The following is a 14,399-nucleotide window of genomic DNA, read 5'->3' as shown; positions in this document are numbered from 1 at the left end:
GTGTGGGCTTATGCTAGCTGTCCTGCAGCACCCCATACACCTGTAGATCCTGACCCTAACCTGCACCCCACTCTCATTAGACACTCCCAGGGACGCCCACAGGGCCCGCATCCTTTCATCGGCACACCTGTGATCCTGTGTGCTGAGAAGTGACAACTGGAGGACATAGACACAGAGGCAGAGCCTGAGATCACACAGGCAGACATTCCTCCAGTGTCATCCTGTTGGAACCAACCAACCCGGGATGCCAACCATCCTGTCACCTAGACCCCAGGGTCTTAGGGACAGACTGTGGGGAGCATTCCCAGCACGTGGGAGGCACCACAAGGCCACAGAGTGGAGCTTTCGTGGAAAGAGTAACCAGTTGGACCAGGTTCACCAGTTCAGAGAAACCAGAGATCGCCGTCTATCCAATCCACCCCTATTCATATCGAATAAGGAAGTTCGAGAGAGACCTGAAAAGCCCATGTTTTATGTGTCCCTACGGACTGCAGTCTGCAGCATGGGAGCCTGTCCTGGTCCAGGCCTCTCAATTCAGACCCACTGGCCCAGACACTCCTCTCCAAGTAGCCGCCCTTGAGGAAAGTCGGCCCCCATCCAATGTCACAGAAAGCACGAAAAGGCGACTGTTGATCTTCCTCTCTTTTCTTCAAGCTCCTATCACAGCCTTCTCCAGGGACAGCCTTAGCGCGGACCAGGCCCAGGGAGCCCCACATACCCTGACCCCACAGGCTCCGCTTGAGATCCCGAAAGTGGCAGAGCTGGCGCAGGTGTGGGGTGGGGGGGCGGAGCAGGGCAGCCCGGGAACAGCTTCCTTCCTGGGGAATCGTGCACAGAGGACTCAAACCCCACAAAGGCCTTTTCCAGGCCCCGCCATCCACCATGCCCGAGCGCAGGGAGCAGCCCTCAGGTTGAGTCCAGAGACACTGTGGGGACCTGCTAGCAGTCTGGGTTCGCCCTCCGGGACACGTCTGTGTAACCCCGTGCTGTCTGGGGAATCGCTCCCCTGCTGGACACCATTGAGCAGCCTCGCTGAGCGTCCGCAGAGGGGTTTCCGGCCCCCAACTCCGGGAGCCAGACGTCCTGGCACCGACCGCCTGGCTTCCTGGTCTCCTGGCAACGCCAGAGACAGCTGCGTGCGAGAGATCTTGGGCAGCGTGGGCCTCCCCTTGTTTCCCGCTACTCTATCAGGGCCCTGAAGATATTAGAAGACATGGCAAGAATACATAGAACTATACAAAAAAGATCTTCATGACCCAGATAACCACGATGGTATGATAACTTACCTAGAGCCAGACATCCTGGAATGCGAAGTCAAGTGAGCCTTAGGAAGCATCACTACCAACAAGGATGGTGGGGGTGGTAGAATTCCAGTTGAGCTATTTCAAATCCTTAAAGATGATGCTGTGAAAGTGCTGCACTCAATATGCCAGCAAACTTGGAAAATTCAGCAGTGGCCACAGGACTGGAAAAGGTGTTTTCATTCCAATCCCAAAAAAAGCGATGCCAAAGAATGTTCAAACTACTGCACAATTGCACTCATCTCACACACTAGCTAAGTAATGCTCAAAATTCTCCAAGCCGGGCTTCAACAGTATGTGAACCGAGAACTCCCAGATGTTCAAGATGGATTTAAAAAAGGCAGAGGAACCAAAGATCAAATTGCCAACATCCACTGGATCATCGAAAAAGCAAGAGAATTCCAGAAAAACATCTACTTCTGCTTTATTGACTACACCAAAGCCTTTGACTATGTGGATCACAATAAACTATGGAAAATTCTGAAAGAGATGGGAAGAGAAGACCACCTGACCTGCCTTCTGAGACATCTGTATGCAGGTCAAGAAGCAACAGTTAGAACCGAACATGGAACAACAGACTGGTTCCAAATCAGGAAAGGAATATGTCAAAGCTATATATTGTAACCCTGCTAGTTTAACTTATATGTAGAGTATTTCATGTGAAATGCTGGTCTGGATGAAGCACAGGCTGGAATCAAGATTGCTGGGAGAAATATCAATAACCTCAGATATGCAGATGACACCACCCTTATGGCAGAAAGCAAAGAGGAACTAAAGAGCCTCTTGATGAAAGTGAAAGAGGAGAGTGAAAAAGTTGGCTTAAAACTCAACATTCAGAAAACGAAGATCATGGCATCCGGTCCCATCACTTCATGGCAAATAGATGGGGAAACAGTGGAAACAGTGGCTGACTTTATTTTGGGGGGCTCCAAAATCACTGCAGATGGTGACTGCAGCCATGAAATTAAAAGATGCTTGCTCCTTGGAAGAAAAGCTATGACCAACCTACACAGCATATTAAAAAGCAGAGACATTACTTTGCCAACTAAGGTCGGTCTAGTCAAAGCTATGGTTTTTCCAGTAGTCCTGTATGAATGTGAGAGTTGGACTATAAAGAAATCTGAGCGCCGAAGAATTGATGCTTTTGAACTGTGGTGTTGGAGAAGACTCTTGAGAGTCCCTTGGACTGCAAGGAGATCCAACCAGTCAATCCTAAAGGAAATCAGTCCTGAATATTCATTGGAAGGACTGATGCTGAAGCTGAAACTCCAATTCTTTGGCCAGCTGATGTGAAGAACTGACTCACTGGAAAAGACCCTGATGCTGGGAAAGATTGAAGGCAGGAGGAGAAGGGGACGACAGAGGATGAGATGGTTGGATGGAATCACCGACTTGATGGGACATGAGTCTGAGTAAGCTCCGGAAGTTGGTGATGGACAGGGAAGCCTGGCGTGCTGCAGTCCATGGGGTCGCAAAGAGTTGGACACGATTGAGCGACTGAACCGAACTCTAGGGCCCTAGACTACACTTCCCAGGTCGCTCTGCACGCACCTTTAGATCTCGCGAGAACTCTGGGCTGTCACCCACTTGACCGGGCGGGTTATAGCGTGGACCGCCGGGAGGTGTAGTTTTAGGCTGGGAGCCACGCTCCCTGGCGCTCTGGCTCGGGTGGCGGAGAGACTACAAGTCCCAGGGGGCACTACGAGACCGCCTGGAGGGCGGGGGGTACGAAAGAGAACTCGAAGGGCGCGGGGGTGAGTGAGGGACCGGTGGGGGCGGGGGGCAGGCGCGCGGGGGCAGGCCAGGGGCTGGGGCGGCCCTCAGGGTGCGGCCCCCCGGCAAGGCTGCAGTGGCGGGATGGGGCGGGGGCGCGGGGTCCGGCCGCTTTGCTTCTCCGCGGCCCCCGCCCCCGTCACCGGCTCCGGACGCCTCCGCCGCGCGGGAGGGCCAGCGAGTGGGTTTATCTCCCCTAGAGTGTCCACTGTGGCTCAGCGGGGTCTGTGTGCGTCGTCATCAGGACGATTTAATTGACGCTTAGTTTCCGTTTATTTGATTCCGGGGTTCGGACGCGCCTCTCACAGCGTTTCAAGGCGCAGCGATGGGGGTAACGCTCTCCTCAGAGGTGCCCGAGAGCCCAGGTGGCCCTTTTGTCCTGTTCCGGGGCCCCTCCGGCGCCGGGGGTAGAGCTGGGTCCCGTCCTTCTCCGCTCCTCCCAGCACCCCCACAGCAGTCTGTGTTAGCAAGAATCTGAACCACAACAGTGATCTCACCAGCTCCTCGGAGGAAATAAAACCCGGGTTTTCCGGAAAGTTTCTCCTGGCACATGCGCGCCCCACCCCGCCCGGGGCGCTCCTCCCAAAGGCGGAGCGGCCGCGCCTTAAGGGGTCGCCGGCACCCTGAGGGTGCTGCCGCCTCTCCTGCATTGCCCAGTTCCGCGAGGTAAGCTGTGATTTGTTCGGTAATTCACTTGAAGAACGCCCTCTGGTCACCGCATCACTGAAAATCCTGCGTCCCCAAGACCAAGGACCCCCTCCATCGAGTCTCCAGGGGACCTCCGGCAGCACCGTCTCGGCCCTGCTGAGGCCACAGAGCGTGTCAGCAGCCTGGAGTGTTTTCTGTACAGCGGTCAGATCGGTTACTGAGCTGATGATCCTCCATGAGCGCGGAGGGATTTTCGGAACGGGCAGCATGTGAACGAGGAGTCTGTGTTCTCATCCTGTCCCGAGAGCCACGTTCTGCCTCGGCGCCCTTTGCTTGCTGAGACGCTGACGAGCGGTGGCCTCACTGAGGAGCTGGAGATCCAGCGGGAGAAGCAAAAGCAAAGATCAGCAACGTGAACTATGAAGCGGTTGGCCCCCTGCCCCTCTCCGCTCTCCAGCCACAGCCGCGGGGAAGGTTGGCGAAGCGTGCATTCCCACCGTGATCCCCCGGGCAGGGCCTCCTGTTGGAAAGGCGTTCGTGTGGTTTTCTGGCCCGCACCCAACCCCAGTTGATTGTTGTTGTTCGGTAGCTCAGTCGTATCCGATTGTTTGTAACCCCATGAACTGCAGCACACCAGGCTTCTCTGTCCATCACTGTCTCCCTGAGTTTGCTCAAACACATGTCCATTAAGTCAGTGATGCCATACAACCATCTCATCCTCTGTTGCCTCCTTCTCCTCTTGCCCTCAGCTTTTCCCAGCATCAGGAAATTGATGGACCAGAATAATCCCCCCTGGATACCTGAAGTGTTACTTGTTCAGAAATCACAGTGACTCCTTCTTTGAAACCAATTCCTCTAAAGAAAAATGAGTTGTGAAGGAAAATATGGTACAATTTAAATTCTCACCAAATTTTTAATTACCTTGAATTTTTTTACCCAATTCCTTAGCTTTTTGGCTAAGATTTTCAAAATTGAAAATGAATTGCAATTATTCAATTCATGATTAAGTATAATTCACATAAGTGAGTTGCATAGATTCAGTTTGACCAATTTTGACAGCTGTATACAACTGTGTAGCCAGCACATCGTGGTGATAGAGGACGCTTCTGTCATCCCTAAATCTTCCCTCGTGTCATGTCCTCTGGATCGTCAGGTGGAAGCCCTGACCCCCATGTGATGGTGTCTACAGCTGGGCCCTTGGGGGTGCTCAGGGTGAGGTGGGGCCCACAAGGGGATCAATACCCTAGCAACAGGAGGAACACAGTTGCTTGCACACCAAGGAAGGGGCTGGAGGATCTTGAGAAGGAAGCCTTCTGCAGTCCAGTAAGGGCCTCACCAAACCCAGATCTGCCAGCACCTGGATCTTGGGCCTCCCAGACCCAGTTCTGTGAGGAGCAGCATCTTGTCTATGCTGCGCTGGGCTGACTGAGACTCCCTAAGCCTTCCCAGACCCACCTCCCAGAAGCAGGTACAGTTCTGACTTCTGCCACATTCCTTTATGGTGCCATGTTAGACCTTGTGGTCTGTGGAACGGCCATGGTTGTCCTCAGCATGATACCCATCCCTGGAGGGCACTTGGGTGGGTTTCTGGAATCGCCTTGGGTGACAGAGTTGTGCACATTCTTCCATGTGTGTTCTGTGGGCATGAGACTGCCATGTGGGCCTGGTGGGCAGAGAGGTGTTTGCTTGTGTCTTCCATTGGCATGTGCTTGAACATTGATGCTGGGCCTGTGGCGCCCACTCAAGGCATCTGAGCAGGTCCTTTAGGTCTCTGGATACAAGCTGAGACAGGTGTGTGTGTGTGTGTGTGTGTGTGTGTGCGCACTCTGCTGCTGCTAAGTCGCTTCAGTCGTGTCCGACTCTGTGTGACCCCATAGATGGAAGCCCACCAGGCTCCCCTGTCCCTGGGATTCTCCAGGCAAGAATACTGGAGTGGGTTGCCATTTCCTTCTCCAATACATGAAAGTGAAAAGTGAAAGTGAAGTTGCTCAGTCGTGTGCAACTCCTTGCAACCCCATGGACTGCAGCTTACCAGGCTCCTCCGTCCATGGGATTTTCCAGGCAAGAATACTGGAGTGGGTTGCCATTTCCTTCTCCAATGTATGAAAGTGAAAAGTGAAAGTGAAGTTGCTCAGTCCTGTCCAACTCTTTACGACCTCACGGACTGTAGCCTGCCAGGCTGCTCCATCCATGGGATTTCCCAGGCAAGAATACTGGAGTAGGTTGCCATTTCCTACTCCGGGGGATGTTCCCAACCCAGGGATTGAACCCACAGTTCTTATGTTTCCTGCATTGCCAGGCAGATTGTTTACCAGTACTGCCACCTGGGAAGCCCTGGCTCAGTCGGTAAAGAATCTGCCTATAATGCAGGAGACTGGGGTTTAATACAGATAGATAGATATTACCTTCCATTGTTTGAAATTGCCTATTCACATTATTAATGGTGTCTTTTTAAAATTAACTTAAAATCTTTTGGAGTAGTTTTAGACTTGCAGAAAAATTGCCAACCAAGGCACATTTGTGGAAGCTAAAACACAACAGTGCTCTGTTACTGTTCCCGGCACTACAGGCTTCAGGTCACATGCTGCCCCAGGGTCCTCCTTCTGCCCTGGATCCCATCTAGGATCCTACCTTTTCGTGGCCTTGACAGCTATGAGGAGGACTCCTCGGGTGTTTGTAGCATGTCCCTGATTTGGGGTTTGTCTGCTATGTTTTCTCCTGGTTGGATAGGGGTTGTGGGATTTTGGAAGGAGGACCCCAGAAGTAAGGTGGCCCTCTTGTCACATCACGTCAGGGTAGCTGATGTTTGCACAACATCACAGGGGCTGTCGGCCTGGTCACCTGGCTCAGGTGGTGTCTGCCAAGGAGAGTTGCTCCTTGTCCTGTTCTCCAGTCTCTTTGGTGGCCACTCACGGAAGCAGCCCACCCTCCTGGGGGTGGGAGCTAAGCTCAGGGAAGACCCACTGTGTGGTCTGGAATTCCTTGAGGAGGATGGACTTGTGGGTGTGTGTCTGCACCCTAGAGGGGACCCAGCTCCGTGCTGTTTGTCTGGCTGCTCACCTGCTCCAGCCTTGACCACCAGGATGTCATCAAGCCCCAGCTCCTACTTTTAAGAACTTCTTCCCTTTCTCACACTCCCAACCACTCCAGCTTCTCTTCCTCTTGTAGTGTTCCTGTCACAGTTCTCCAAGGAGCACTAGTTCATTTCATTGGAGAGTGGGATTTAGAGACAAGGAACCAGGCAGTAGTTTGTGGGCATTTGTGCTGGGGTGTCATTGCTTGTAGTCCTCTTAGCAGATAGGTAAGTATATACCTGTTCACCTGTGTGTCTGTAACCTGTAATCTGTAACAAAAGTGCTTATGTGTAACCTCACCACCATTGCCGTCATTTTCTTATTTGTCCCACCCCAGAGGAGAAGCCAACGGCACCCCACTCCAGTACTCTTGCCTGGGAAACCCCATGGATGGAGGAGCCTGGTAGGCTGCAGCCCATGAGGTTGCAAAGAGTCTGACATGACTGAGTGACTTCACTTTCACTTTTCACTTTCATGCACTGGAGGAGGAAATGGCAACCCACTCCAGTATTCTTGCCTGGAGAATCCCAGGGATGGAGGAGCCTGGTGGGCTGCCGTCTATAGGGTCGCACAGAGTCGGACACGACTGAAGCAACTTAGCAGCAGCAGCAGCAGCAGTGTATTTAGAAGGCAGTTTCAGAATTGTTCATCCATATACCTCCCCACCTTGAGAAACAAAATTATCAACTTGAGTACCATGTTTTATATTCTGTTTCTTCTTATCATTGGTCTTAACAGTTTCCAAAGAGTGTTTTCTAAACACTCTCATCCTGTCCCCTCCTGTGTGTTAGTGTCATATGTTGTGATACAGTTAGATTCGGTGGTCACAGTCTGCTTTCCATCCTGACATCGCTGGTGGATGCTGTTGATTTTTTTTGCATTATATTAAAGTATACTCTATGATATAACATTCTGTGGGTTTTGGCAAATGCATAGAGTGTCTCTCCACCATAACGGTGTATTTTAATGAGCAAAAGTGCTTAATATTGTTGAAGTTCATTTTATCAGTTTTTCTTTTTTGGTTCATGCTTTCTATGTTCTATTTAAAAGTCTTTGCCCAACCAAAAATCATGGGCTTCCTAGGTGGTGCTCATCGGTACCTGCCTGCCGATGCAAGTAGACAGAAGAGACATGGGTGCGATCCTTGGGTCAGGAAGATCCCCTGGAGGAGAGCGTGGCAACCCACTCCAGTATTCTTGCCTGGAGAATCCCATGGACAGAGGAGCCTGGCAGGCTGTAGTCCATAGGGTCACACAGAGTCGGACACAACTGAAGCGACTGAGCATGCACACACACAACCAAAAGTCATAAAGATAATCTCCTGTCATTTCTTGTAGAAAGTTAATAGATTCTGTTTTGTGTTTAGGTCTGTGTTGTTCAGTTGCTCAGTTGTGTCCAACTCTTTGTGACTGCAAAAACCAGTCGGACTGCAGCAAACCAGGTCTTCCCGTCCTTCACCGTCTCCCAGAGCTTGCTCAAACTTATGTTCATTGAGTCGGTGATGCCATCCAACCATCTCGTCCTCTGTGGTCTCCTTCTCCTCCTGCCTTCAATCTTTCCCAGCATCAGGGTCTTTTCCAGTGAGTTGGGTCTTCGCATCAGGTGGTCTGTGAGCCATCTCTAATTAATTTTTCATATGCTGTGAGTCTAGTTTCACTTTTTTTGGCTGCGGTAGGTTTTCGTTTTGGGGCAGGCTTTCTCTAGTTGTGGCAAGCAGGGTGTGCAAGCTTCTCATTGCAGTGGCAGAGCACAGGCTCTAGGGGCCACAAGCTTCAGTAGTTGTGGCTTGTGGGCTCTATAGAGTGCAGGCTCCATAGTGTGATACAGGCACCAGAGATTGAACCTGTGTCTCCTGCATTGGCAGGTGGATTTTCAACCACAGGACCACCAAGGAAGTTCTAGGTTCACTTTTTATTCCATGTGAGTAACCAGCTGTCCAGCACCATTTGTTGAAAAAATTTTCCTTTCCCCATTGAATTGCTTTGGCACCTTGTCACAAATCATTTGACTGTTTTTGTGAGGGTCAGTTTCTGTTACACTAATCTCTGTTCATCAGTCCACACTGTCTTGTGACAGTTCCTCAAAAAAAGCCTGCTGTAATTTTGTTTGGGATTATATAAAATATTGGATCAATTTGGGGAGAAGTTAATCTTAATAATATTGAGTCTTCTAGTTCATTCACATGGATTAATGGAGATATCACCCATATATATGTGTGTGTGTGTTTGTGCCGATATATATATATACCATTATAGTATATCTTTCCATTATTTGGATCTTGAACTTCTCTCAGCAGTATGTTGTAGTTTTCTGTGTACAGCTCTTACACACTTTTATTAAATTTATTCCCACCAATAGTATTGTTTTTGGATGCTGTTGTGAATGATATTAATATTTATTTAAGTTTCATTTTCCAATCACTTGTTGCCAGTGTATAGAAATAACAATTGATTTTGCATTTTCACTTTATATTCACTTTTTATATTCTTGGAACATTGCTGAATTCACCTACAAATCATAGTAGGTTTTTAAAATTTCCTAGGATTTCCCATACGAACAATCATGCTGTAAGCACAGAGGCAGGATCATTCATGTTTCTAATCCTTGCAGCTTCTGCTTTGTTTTCTGTCGTTACTGCTCTGGCTTGAGCCACAGGGCAGTGTTGACAAGACCTGCAGAAGCTGAGTGTCCTCAGCCTCGTCTCGATCAGCCTGTCATTAGCTCTGGGTTGTTTGGGGATGTCTTTCTTCATGCTGAGGGTATCTCTCCTTCTGTTTTCAGTTTGGGCCTGAAATTTTGTCAAATGCTTGTTTTGCATCTGCTAAAATGGTTATATTTAATAGAACCCCTTTATTCTGTTAAAGTGGTTGATTACTGGTTGTTATGTAAAGTTAGTCTTATGTTCCTGGAAGAAACTTGTTCGGTCATGTTTTGTCACCTTTAAGTATTTGCTGAATGCAGGCATGCAGTTTGCTAATGTTTTGTTAAGAGTTTGGGGGGTCTGTGTTCATGAGGGATGTTAGTCTGCTTTTTTCCCCTTGTGATGTTTTTGTCTGGATTTCTGTCTGGTTTTGCTGGTCTGGGTCTAAGTCCTGCTTGCTGGGCTTATAACCGAGTTGGAACAGATGTCTTCCCCTCTGCTTTCTGAAGGGCTTTGTGTAGTACAGGCATTAATTCTTCCTTAATTTTTTGATAGACTTCACCATTGAAGCCATCTTGGTTCATTGCTTTTTTTGGTGGGAAGTTTTAATGTTATTAATTCAGTTTCTTTTTTAAAAAATATATTTATTTATCTTTGGCTGTGCTCGGTCATTGTTGCCGCTCATGGGCTTTCTCTAGTTGTGGCAAGCAGTGGCTACTGTGTCGTTGTAGAGCAAGGGCTTCTCAGTGCGTTGGCTTCTCTTGTTGGAGAGCATGGGCTCTAGGCGTTCAGGCCCCATAGTTGCGGTGCACGGGCTCAGTTGCTCCGCCGGCTGTGGACTCTTCCCAGACCAGGGATCGAACCAGAGTCCCTTGCATTGCAAGATGAATTCTTAACCACTGGACCGCCAGAAAAGCTCCCAATTTCTTTAATGTATATAAGATTGTTCAGATTTTCTTCTTCATCTTGTGTCACTTAATTTGTATATTTAAATAAATTTGCTCATTTCCTCTAGGTTGTTGAATATATTGGCGTAAAGTTGTTTATAAATATTGCCTGATGGTCCCACCAAGTTTGTAGTATTTGTAGTGATGCCTGTCTGCTTTTTAATTTCTATGTAGATAATTCACATTGATTTTTTTTTTTTATTATTCTTGCTAGAGGTTTATCAATTTTATTAATCTTTTCAAAGAACCAATTTTTGACTTGGCTTACTTTCTCTAATTTTTGTTCATTTTTTGTTTCGTTTATTTCCATTCTTGTTATTTCCCTTCATCTGCCTAATATGGCTTAATTCACTCTTCTTTTTCTATCTTCTTAGGTGGAAGCATAGATCAATGATTTTACACTTGTCTTTTCTTATACAGGCATTAAAAACCGCAAATTTCTTTCTAAGCACTGCTCTAGTTTCTTACACAAAATCTGATAGGTTGCAGTTTATCTTTTTGTTAAAAATACTTGAAATTTTCTTGTGTTTGATCCATGAGTAATTTAGAAGTCTGTTGTTTCATTTACAAATATTTGGAGATTTTATGAGTATCTTTTGTTTTTGATTTCTAATATAATTACACTTAGAGAATATATTCTGTATGATTTTTACCCTTTGAATTTGTTGATACTTGTCTTATGGTCTAGCATATGGTCTGTTAGTGAATATTTTGTTTGCACTTAAGAATGTGTATTACACTTGTTGAGTGTCATATTCTATACTTGTGAGTTAAGTTGAGTCATTTGATACATCCTTTTTCTCTTTTTCTCTGTCTCCTTGTCCAGTCAGTTTGAAAGAGAGATATTAAAGTTTCTGATCATAGTTGTAGATCTGTCTTTTTCCTTTTAGTTCTGTCAACTTCATGTATTTGGAAGGTTTTATTGAGTGCATACAAATCAATACAAGAAGACTGATTTATCTTCTTGATGAATTTACTGTGTTATTGCTGTGAAAGGTCCCTCTCTTCTCTAAGGCAGTTATCTTCTTGAAGTCTGCTTTGTCTGGTATCAGTATATTGACATGAGTGTTTTATGCTCAGTAATTGTATAGACTATCTTTTCCATCTGTGCTTTCAATATTCTGTGTCTTTATGTTTCAAGCTTGTTTCCTTTTTTTAAATATTTGGTCCTTTTTAAATTTTATTTATTTTTAAATGAAACAAAGATGAATATTTTTAATGATAAAAAGTACAGTTCACAAAGAAGATAGACATCATAAAACCATTTGACACATAATAACAAGGAACAAAGATACATAAAGCAAAAATCAGAAGAAATATAAGGGAAAAGAAAAAATATATAATCATAGTGAGACATTAACATTTCTCTGAGAATATTTTATCAAGTGCAGAAAAAATAAGAATAGGGGCATCTTGAATGATGTCATTAATAATTTAAATATAATAGATTTCTACTTATATTAATTTATATTAATCTTATATCCTACATAAAATATTTAAAATTTTGTATCTCGTACGTTATTAGATGTCCATAGGACATTTAGAAAAACTGACAAAAAGATAAACATTACTAAATTTCAAAATGTAGAATTCTTTTTTGTGTGATTCAGTTATACATAAACATATATTATTTTTTATATTTTCCATTGTAGGTTATTACAAGATATTGACAATTGTTCCCCATGCTGTACAGCAAACCTTTGTTGCTTGTCGCATATCTATTTTTAAAATTAGAAACCCAGCAATCTATTCAAAATAAGTTAAACAAGTGGAATCAAACTGTCATAATTTTTTTTAGTTAGGCAAAAATTCATAAGTTTTCTAAAATAGGTATATTATGCATATTATTTATATATATCTATACAAGAGTCAAACTTGTTTCTTACAAAGCACATATCATTTGGTCTTGCTTTTTTATTCAATCTGATAATCTCTATTTACAAAAATAACTCTAATAACTATCATTTATGAAGCACTTTATATGTATTATGTATTTTCATTTTTTCTAGGTATTTTATTGCAGTAAAATATACATAATATGAAATTTACCATTTTAACCATTTTAAAGTCTGTAGCCTATAACATTAAGAATTTTTATGATATTGTACAACACTTACCACCATCTACCTCTAGAACTTTCCATCTTCCCAAACTGAAACTCTATCCCCATTAAACGCTAACTCCCATCCCTCTCGCCCAGCCCCTGGCACCCAGCCTCCTACTTTTTGTCTCTATGGATTTGATGACCCTGGTGACCTCATATAAGTGGAATCATACATTATTTGTCCTCTCGTGACTGGTTTATTTCACTTTTTATTACGTCACCCATGTTATAGCATGTGTCAGAATTTCCTCCTGTATAAGGCTGAATAATATTCCACTGTATGGATGGGCCACATTTTGTTTATTCATTCATTGGTGGACATCTGGGCTGTTTCTACCCTTTGTGTGTGTGTGTGTGGCTATTGTGAATAATGCTGCTGTGGACACCAGTGTACAAATGTCTCTTAAAGACCCTGTTTTTTATTCTTTTGTGTGTATAATCACAAGTGTAATTGCTGGATCATATGGTAATTCTGTGTTTTATTTGAGAAACTGCCCTGCCCTTTTCTACAGCAGCTGCACCACTTAACATTTCCCCCAGCAACAGAAAAGGTGGTGGAAATTTCTCCACATTTGTTTTTTCTGGGTTTTTTTTTTTGATAGCAACCATCCTCATGGTTGTGGAATAGTATATTTGCTGCATTTTCCTAGTGGTTAGTAGTGTTAATCTCTACTTTTTGATGGAGTATTTAGTCCATTTACATTTAGTACGATTATTAGAGTGTTTGGGTTTAAGTCTACCACCTTCATGTTTGATTTCTGTTTTTCCATCTGTTTCTCTATTCCTCCTTTCCTGCCTTTTATTTGGTGAATCCAAGTTTTTGTTTGATCTTTATTGACTTTTTAGTTCTGCCCTTTTATGTTACTTTTTTAGGGGTTCCTGTAGAGGTTTAATTTGTCATGGTCTACCTTAAAAATTAATCCTATACTTCACAAACAATGTGAGATCTGTGTACAGAGGGTCCCAGTGACCACCTTCTACTTCTTGTACTCTTGGAGGCATGTTTTACTTCTTGTGCTAGAAAATTCTACAACACAATTTTTATCTTTACTTTAGCTAATATTCTTTAAAAATATAGGTGTATTATATTTAATTTTTAAAGTCTCAGATGCCTTTGTTTACTACATTGAGAATTTCTGAGTCCAGTGGCCAAGACTGTTCTCCCCCTGCCGAGGGCCTGGGATCGATCCCTGGTCAGGGAATTAAAATTCTAAAAGTCTCTCTGTGCAGCCAAAATAAAAAAGAGAGAATTTCTATAGAACTGCACCATACTTGGCCAGACATGCTAAATGTATTAGTTGAACGCTGTAAAACAAGCAGTGCCCACTGGCTTCAGGAGAAACCTTTGGACCCCAGTTCAGTGTGGTGGGTAGATAGATGCTCTGGCACCAGGCCTGTCTGGTCCTCACCCTGCCATGTACTCGCCACGTGGTCTTGTGCAAGCCCGTTTTCCCCTCTTTAAAAGGAGTCTATTGTAGGCATTGTTGGAAGGGTCAAATGGGTTAATATGAGTGAAGGACTCAGAGTGGTGCTTGGCACACAGCAGGTGCTGTATGATTGCTGTTCTTGCTGTGGTTACACAGTGAGCAGGTTCACATCCCTTGGAGATCCGGGATCTACAGCAAAAAGAGACTGTGACAAACCTCTAAGGTGTGAAAATACATTTCATAGGAGAGTAAACCTCCGATGATTAATTTGATCATCCTTCGGGGAATGTTTTAGAGATGAAAGGGGCTACTAAAGTAATGTTCAGTGTAACTTACTATTTTAAATTAATCTTTTTGCAACTGGATTCACGCTCTTAAATGAGAATAGTGTTTGGGCGTCCATTCCCCGTTTGTTTCCCTGGGGCTGACTCCTGCCCAGTGGAGACAAGACCATCGTGGCCTGGCAGTTCTCTCCATGTGCCCT

The 14,399-nt window shown here is 45.2% G+C and overlaps 1 protein-coding gene across 7 annotated transcripts in view; it reads left to right on the top strand.

The window, feature by feature from the left end:
• Positions 1-3,022: 3,022 nt before the first annotated feature.
• C5H1orf159 (chromosome 5 C1orf159 homolog) overlaps positions 3,023-14,399 on the top strand; it is a 32,452-nt gene continuing 21,075 nt past the window's right edge. For 4 of the 7 annotated variants that reach the window (XM_081488162.1, XM_081488163.1, XM_081488161.1 and 1 more), the window contains exon 1: positions 3,023-3,055. Coding sequence is in view for 1 of the 7 variants with exons in the window: in XM_081488166.1 (XP_081344292.1) it covers positions 8,715-8,716 (2 nt within the window). In the remaining 6 variants the exon portion in view is untranslated. Of the gene's footprint in view, positions 3,056-3,644; positions 4,197-8,609; positions 8,717-14,399 lie in introns of those variants that run through there. The other 3 variants (XM_081488166.1, XM_081488165.1, XM_081488164.1) reach the window with 2 other exon arrangements.

This window comes from Giraffa tippelskirchi, chromosome 5 (assembly GCF_054371585.1).
Source record: "Giraffa tippelskirchi isolate mGirTip1 chromosome 5, T2T-mGirTip1v1.2.pri, whole genome shotgun sequence".
NCBI classification, from domain to species: Eukaryota; Metazoa; Chordata; class Mammalia; order Artiodactyla; family Giraffidae; genus Giraffa; species Giraffa tippelskirchi.
This window is presented reverse-complemented; position numbering and strand designations above follow the sequence as displayed.